Raw genomic sequence first — 8,617 nt, 5'->3', positions numbered from 1 at the left:
AGGGAGCACTTGATGATTTCAGTCAAGAAGCTGAAAATAACAGCTGCCTATGTGGAGACGGCAGGAGTCACTCAGGTTTCCTCAGCGCATCTTTACAAAGTTCTACAATGGCTGAAACTTAACATCACAAATGTTACAACAATATTTCTAAATTAGAGTTTGCGAGGATTTAATTCAATCGGATTTTATTTCATATTCTTTGTTTGAGTTTGTGGATATGAGCACCTCCACTGATCTGAACATGTAACTGTATTAACTCCATCAGCTTTGAGTGAAATCACAGACTCTATATGAAAAGTATTTTTATATTATTATATATTATCATTTCTATAAGTGAAAATTACTCACACACAGAGTAGGAGGAGGCTGAAGATTCCACCTGTTGTAGGTGGGTTTTGGAGGACCTGTATTTCCAAAACATGGACTGATCCAACCCACCAAACCGACACACTCTTCTCCTGCCCTCCAGTTTTTTTTAAAACCACACCCCCCACAGACTTGTCTTTAAATACTCTGATATCAACAGGACCACAGTCAGGATTTAAACATTTCAGCCCCCAGACATCGAACAGATTCATTCTTTATATACAGATTATTTAGTTGGCTGTTAAAGTTAAAGCAGAGCCGTCAGGTGGAATCAAGAACAGCTGATAACATATAATGAAAGAACTTTAAAGTTGTTTTATTGATTTAGAATAAATAAGCTGATGATGAGTCTCTGAGTGAAGAAAATCTTCATCCTCTCATTTCTTCATGTTGAGTTAAGAGTCCAGCTGTTTCCAGCTGTGGAGCTGCAGCTCTGCTCTGTGATGAGGTGCTGTGTCTGCAGCAGTAATAATCTGTCAGTTAACGAGTGCTGACGCTTCATTCGCTGCTCCTCAGACACTAATCACCTCTCTAATTAGCAGCTCTCCTGAAGACCAATGCTCATTTACTAATCAGCCTCCAATTTGCTTAATCAGCGGTTTAATTGAAGTAATGGCCTCCTGCACACAGAGTCACTGGAGTGTGAGGCTGATCAGACTGATGAACCTAGAGACGCTGCTGGGAATCGAACCGGCGACTGCAGCACTGTCAGTGTCGTGTTAAAAAGCTTCTCTGACCAATTCCCTGTTAGTCTGCTCCCCCATATTCAATCTGTGTACTGGAGTGATTAACATTGTTGTGAATTCTTTCCTCCTGCTGATAAATCACAAGCTCCGACTGGGGGGGGGGCAGATGGTGGTGGGTGGAGTTGGTGGTGAAGGGGGTCGGTGGCAGCATGCTGGGTGGGAACAGCCATGACACCTTCAGTGGCAGCCATTCATTTATTCCATAATTCATTTATTTTCATCTGTCACAAATTGGAGGAAAACAAAACACAAAATACACAGAGGGTCAGGTTCATTATTTGGTGTTTGATGTTTGGACACTGAGCTTGTCATGATCTGTGCTAAACAGTGGTTACCAACGGTTACCAACATGCCATCGTGGTGGGAAAACAACAACAAAACAAAGACTGTAAACATTTTTTATCAATGTCTGTAACACAGTTCAGAGCCAAATCATTTATCATACAACACAAACCTAAAACATGGCAGCTGGCCTCTGAGGACACCTGGTATCTGAGGACCTCTGGTCTCTAAGGACCTCTGGCAAGAGACAACATAGTTCAGGACCAGGTCCACATCCAGACTCAGGTCTGATACAGTGATGCTACTCTCTGTGCTCTCTGAAATCAGAATCTCACTGGTCTCTCCTTCACTGTGTCGTGGTGAAGACATACATTTTTATCCCACGCCCTCCCTACCAGAGAGCCCAAAGGATCAGCTCTGGGACTCCTCCTCTTTGCAATATACACCTCCTCCTTGGGTCCAGTTATCCACTCACGTCTTCGTGTATCACTGCAACGCTGACGACACCCAGCTTTGCCTGTGGTTCCCTCCAGATAACCCCATGGTCTCAGTGTGGACCTCAGTCTGTCTCTCTGTGGACCTCAGTATGTCTCTGACTTATCCTCATGAATGAAGGAACAACACTTTTAACTGAACCTCTCTAAGACTGAACTCTTCATCATCATATCAACATCATCATCTACTCTTCATCTCTGACCCCAACCAAGGTCCATAGAACCCTGGAGTCATGTTTGAGGACCAGCTCTCTTTCTCGGACCAGGTTGTCTCTGTCTCCAGGTCCTGACTCTTTGTTCTATAGCATCAGATAAATTAGATCTTACCTGACTCAGTCCTCCACCCAGATCCTGGTCTAGGTCCTGGTTCTCTCTCACCTCTTCTGACAGACCTCCCTTCACTCACAGTGAAACCCTGACAGATGGTCCAGAAGCAGCAGCTCATCTGGTCTGACCTCCACCAACTCCAACTGACCTTGAACCAGATCCAGTCTCTGATGCGGCCTTCAGAGGGACTCTGGGTCTGAGCTCAGTCCCTCAGCCTGAAGCTCCTCCTCCACTGTGCTCCTCTGATGAATGTTTTCTCTCATCACCGTCCCTGCACACAGACAGTCTCAGTCCTGTTCTGGTCTGTGGTTCCCTGATGGTGGAACCAGCTCCTGAAGTCTCTCAGAGCAGGAGCGTCCCTCTCTCCTCAGAGAGCTCCTCCTCTCCTCACTCCTCTAACACCCTAACATCTCTAACCGGTTCTGACTCTGACTCTCACTTCTTCACCTGATCTCCTTCACTGATTAAACAGATGTAGAACTGAGTCCTGACACCGAGTCTCTACTGACCTGGACCTGAACCTGATCCACCTCACAGAGTCTCTGAGGAGACACAGGAATCAGTGTAATATGACTGTGAACGTTCATGGTCTCCAACAAGTCACAGCACTGCAGAGCTGAAGTCTGTGTGTGGGTGGGTGAATGGGGGGGGGCTCCTCTGAGTGCATCTGAAGTGTTGGTGGATGATGAGGAACGTGCTGAAGTGCCACAACCACTGCTGCTGCTCTGCATTTTAACCACACACACACACACACACACACACACACACACACACACACACACACCCACTCACTCACTCACACACACACACACACACACCCACTCACTCACTCACTCACTCACACACACACACACACACACACACACACACACACACACACACCCACTCACTCACTCACTCACACACACACACACACACACACACACACACACACACACACACAGACAGACACATCCTTCTGCTAAAGTTTAATCTGTTTATTATTATCAGTGTTATATTCAGTTGTTATTCAGTGACGTGATCAGCAGCTCAGGCACAGATGGTTTTAAACACTGACACACACCGGTGGTCACAGGACAAACTCAGATTTTATTTCTAACTGTTTTATATATGATTATGAACATTTCTAACATTTTAGTGTTACCATTACATAATTACAGTGTTGTTATTTCACATCTTGCTCTCTGATTGGCTGCTGTTTAACCAATCATAATGCTTTTACAGGATGACAGAAAAGCTTTAAAATTTAAAGTCTGTTCTTCATTTTCATCAATACAGATATTAATATTTAATGCAAACATCAGACTCTGATTCATCACATCAGTATCATGGGTAATTAGTGATAAACCCATACTTCTCCATTCAACTATTATTATTATTATTAACAATATTAACAATATTAAGAATAATAATAATCATATAATGAAAGCAAAAGATAGAAAAGAATCAATAAAAAAGTATATAATAATAAATATTTCATATCTCATGACAACAATAAGTCAAAAATAAAAGCCACACTTCAGCTAACTGGACTAAATAATGAAAAACAAATAAACAATTAATTTTTTGTTTAGAAATGAAATCAATCATTCAAAGATTGAAATTTCAGCTGAAATAATTTATTTTTTAATTTCAATTAACTTGAACTTAGATATCTGAAAAACAAAAAGCACAACATGATGTTGAGGTTATTAGAGAATTATAAAACAATTAAAATTAATGACTCATGTAACAGAAAAAATACAACATCTGTGGAACAGAAAAAATACTAATGATACCATGGATATATTTCATGTAGATAAAATTGGTGATGATATTGATGATATATATATATATCATCAATATCATCATCAATATAGATGATATTGATGATAATGATGATTAATGCCCCCTCAGCTCTTTGTCTTCCTCTCTGCAGTGTCTCCAGTTTCTCTGTTGTCGGAGTGTGTCTCTGCATCCTGACTGCTCTCCATCAGATTATCAGATCACAGGTCAAAGGTCAGACGTGTGAAAGTGGCTCTTTGGTGTGTGTGTGTGTGTGTGTGTGTGTGTGTGTGTGTGTGTGTGTGTGTGTGTGTGTGTGTCCCGGGAATATCAAAGCCCTCAGCTCCTCCAGTTTAAATCCTCCCCTGAAACAATTAATCTAATCTGCTCTGAAATACAATAAAACATATGTTTCCTTTAAACAAAACATGTGTGTGTTTAACATATTAAAACATAAATATTATTATTATATCATTAACTGTTTTAGTCACTTGATGATATGATAAAAGACATATATAAATATATCATATCCCTAAAGACAGGACACATTTTAAGGCAGAAAATTCAGATTTTAGGTTGTGTTTTTAACATGTTGTAAAAATCATTTAATTGTCGATTTTTATTGATTATTGATTTGTTTTGTTAGTGTATAAAAATCAATGAGTCAAACAATTAACTAATGACTCTCTCACTTTCATTATCAGTCAAATACATTAATTAATGTGACAAATGTTTTAACATTAATATTTACATCTTTGTTTTTGTGGTGTGATAAGAATTATAATAGTTTAATACGGATGATTTTCATTTTCAAACAGAGTTTAAATAATAATAATAATACTGATAATACCTAATAATAATAATAATAATAATGATAACATAGGACCGACAAGGCGCGTGCCGCAGCGCGTGACAAAAACTGTCGTAAATTGTTTTATTGCAATTACAACAGAAAAAACAATAAAGTTGATTAAAATAGTCTCAAATAAACTCGTCGTCACTCCGCCGTTAAATTAGTTAAATAAGTTTAGATTTATAAAAACTGACAATTACCTTGTTTCTGATTTAACAGAATTTCTTTCTTTAAAAATAAAAATATGCAATTAATAAAAATAAACCTGAAAATCTTAAAGACAAAATGATAAAAATAAAATAATAAAAAAATAAAAAAGGTAAATGTTTGAAATCACTGATCAAAAAATAAAATAAAAAACTAAACCGGAACGGCCAAATGAAAAAACCTTCCGTTTTCTTTTCATCATTAATGATGAACCAATTACTTTAAATTCAGGTAAGAAGGTAAAATTATTAATACCAGCGACTTCAAAAGCAAATTTAAAACAAAGGAATGAATAGGAATTAAATAGAGCCTTAAATATTCCTTTAAATCCAGTTTTTACTCAGTAATGATGAAGTGAATTAAAGGTGCAATTAACTGAAATCAATCTGTCTGTGATATTTATGATCAGGACAATAGAAAACCGCTCATCCCCGAGGCCGTTTGAGCCTAATTCATGGCAAAATGAAGGATTTTTACAAACATATTTCAGGGATAATTTTTCTCCGTGTACGTGAAGGCTCGTGTTTCTGTCGGTGGGTTGGACCAGACCGAGCAGCTTCTTCGCCGACTGGAAAAGAAACAACCACATAAAACACAAACTGAACAAATGACCATTAAAGCCGCTCAAACAGCAGCTCCCAGCGGCTCTATTTGTCAATGCAAATTGGTCAGAGGCACCAACATCCCCCTCAACACACACACACAGTTAGTAAAATGTTGCCAAACACACCAACATACCTCCACAGAGCGCAGCGCGGCTCCTTCTCAAACATCCCCGGGAACAGATTCCTCTGCTCGGCCTTTCTCGGCTCTTTTTGCCGCCGCGGCTTCAGAAGCAAGTGACTTGTGTCGGCTCAGTAAGTCCGTCAGTAAGTCGTCGTCCCCCCCCCCCCCCCCCCCCCCCCCCCCCCCCCCCCCCACCGCCCGCCCGAGCCCCCCAACACCCCCCTCCCACCCCCGTGCTCTTGGCTGTGCCGTGATCATGTGATGGTGAAGAAGTGGCCCATTAATGAAGCTCCTCTCCGGGGGTCTTTTCTGCTGCTGTCACCGCCGTCCAGTCTCAGACAGGACAGACCGGGACAGGGACATGGAGGAGGCAGCAGCGGCGGCTTAGCGCAGCTCAGCAGCGGGACAGGAGGAGGACGGGACACCGCGCTGCACCTGCCGAGGACCCGCATCAGGCAGGCGGTGAGGAGAGGAGGAAGCAGCCGCTGCTTCTTCAACTTTTCACCAACTTTTCGGCTCCAGCTTTGTGCGCAACAGACGGGATCATGCGCGCCAAATACCAGACAGCTTTCCGTTCCTGTGAACAGGTGATCTGAAGAGTTGGAACAGTTTGGACAAAGTTTGAAATAAGTGAGGCGAATCTCTTCTGCGGACTGAGATTGAACTCATCCCGACCCTGCTCGGTCTGGTCCGGTTCAGCCGAATAATGCCTCGCCCGGGGAGGAACACGTACAGTGACCAGAAGCCTCCGTACTCCTACATCTCCCTCACGGCCATGGCCATCCAGAGCTGCCCGGAGAAGATGCTCCCCCTCAGTGAGATTTACAAGTTCATCATGGACCGGTTCCCATACTACCGGGAGAACACGCAGCGGTGGCAGAATTCTCTGCGGCACAACCTGTCATTCAACGACTGCTTCATCAAGATCCCCCGCAGACCGGACCAGCCCGGTAAGGGTAGTTTCTGGGCTCTGCACCCGAACTGCGGTGACATGTTTGAGAACGGGAGTTTTCTGCGGCGCAGGAAGCGCTTCAAGGTGGGCAGCATGCAGGCCACGGACCCACTGGCGGCCAGCAAGCCGCAGGACGCCGCCCATTACCTGCAGCAGCAGGCCAAGCTGCGGCTCAGCGCGCTGCACGCCGCCGCGCACCTTCCGCAGATGACGGGCGGATACAACCTGAGCTCCGTGTCTCAGCCGTCCAGCTTCAAACACCCGTTCGCCATCGAAAGCATCATTGCCAGAGAGTACAAGATGCCGGGCGGTCTGGCGGCCTTCTCCACCACCGGGTACCCGCTCCACAACCAGCTGACCCCGGCCTGGCCGCACATGTACGGCTCCGGGATGATGGACACCGCGGCTCCCATCTCCATGGCCGCCAGCGACTACTCGGCCTACGGCATGCCGCTCAAATCCATCTGCCACGGCGGACAGACTCTGCCCGCCATCCCGGTGCCCATTAAACCCACGCCCGCCTCAGTGCCGGGCCTGCCCGGGCTCCCCACACACATCCCGGCTTTCCTCGCGAACTCTCCCCAGTCTCTGAGCCCCACCTCCCCGCAGACAGCCACCGGACAAAGCAGCCCGGCCGCGCCCGGAGAGGCGCTGCCCTCCTCGGCCTCGCTGCAGTCCGCGGTGGCGGTGCACTGACGGAAATCTGGACTTTGTTCGTTTTTATACATTAAAAAAAGACCCATCGGCCTCCACATGTAAAGAAACGTCAGGTTGACCTCTGACCTCCTGTCAACAACAACAATAATCATTTTTTCATGTCAGGAACAAAAACACTCAGACTCGGCTGGTATCTTCCTCCACAGCAGACTGACTGTGCTTCACTATGGTGACTGATGATCTCGATCTTTTGTGTTTGCAGCCTTTTCTTCTCAAACTGAAAGAAAAGTCACAGATGAATTCAGTTTTTTTTTCTCTCTGCTGTTTCTGTTCTGCCTCCAAAATAAAAGTTCATTTTACCACCTGCAGGATTTTTCGTCCAAAAATATGAAAAACAAAAGAAAAATCTTCATTAAAAATGCAAACTTGTGTTTGGTAAACCAAATATTTCCCCAGTGTTTTTCCTTTTTTTGTTATTTTTATTTTTTAATATTGTATATGAACAATGGCAGAGATGAGAAGATGAAATGAGACCTGAAGTCATATATTTATGTCAGAGGTTGTGCATAGTTTAAATAGAAACCAGAGCATCTACCATCTCTGATGCACTTTTTAAAACATGAATCTAGATGTTTTCTATTCAGCTGCCTGTTGGTTTTTTAAATGAGCCTCTGTCTGTGTTTGTTCTGCTGCATGCTCCAACTGTCTGAAAAGAAAAATACTTCAGTGTTTGTATGTTTGTTCCTTTATTTGGGCTGAAAGCATGAACATGAACAATGGGCACTTTATTCCCTGCGCTCTGTCTGCTCATTCACATCCATTAAAAAACCTTCCTGGGAAAAATACACAAAAAGCAGTGAAGAGGCCTGTTTTACACACACACACACACACACACACACACACACACACACGCACACACACACACACACTAACTGTTTCCTTTTCTTGTGGTGTTCCCGTCACTGGTCCAACAGTTGCAGTGGCTCAACGTGCAATAAATCTGGTTCCATCACGTCAGGAACAGACGTCTTTTCTTTCAGACTTCAGAGTTTTAAAGTTTTAAAGAGAATTTCTTTTCTGCCTCATGACTTTGACTGAAAAACAAAGAATAAGTGATGGTGATGACAAATACTGAACATTTTTACTTAATTGAGAAATTAAACAGTTAATCAGTTAATATTTGACAATTCACTTTCAACTAATTGATCATTAGATTCAGCAGTAATTAAGCCTGAGCTCATCC

The 8,617-nt window shown here is 43.3% G+C and overlaps 1 protein-coding gene across 1 annotated transcript; it reads left to right on the top strand.

The window, feature by feature from the left end:
• The first annotated feature begins 6,035 nt into the window (after positions 1-6,035).
• On the top strand, positions 6,036-8,221 carry LOC139627834 (forkhead box protein B1-like). Its single transcript, XM_071488967.1, has one exon. The coding sequence runs from the start codon at positions 6,472-6,474 to the stop codon at positions 7,411-7,413; it is 942 nt and encodes a 313-aa protein (XP_071345068.1). The 5' UTR covers positions 6,036-6,471; the 3' UTR covers positions 7,414-8,221.
• Positions 8,222-8,617: the final 396 nt, after the last annotated feature.

The sequence above is a fragment of the Trachinotus anak genome, unplaced genomic scaffold (assembly GCF_046630095.1).
Source record: "Trachinotus anak isolate AG129_WGS33_773 ecotype Australia unplaced genomic scaffold, CSIRO_AGI_Tana_v1 ptg000011l, whole genome shotgun sequence".
Classification (NCBI taxonomy): Eukaryota; Metazoa; Chordata; class Actinopteri; order Carangiformes; family Carangidae; genus Trachinotus; species Trachinotus anak.
The sequence above is the reverse complement of the archived record's forward strand: the minus strand, read 5'-3'. Positions and strand labels throughout refer to the sequence as shown.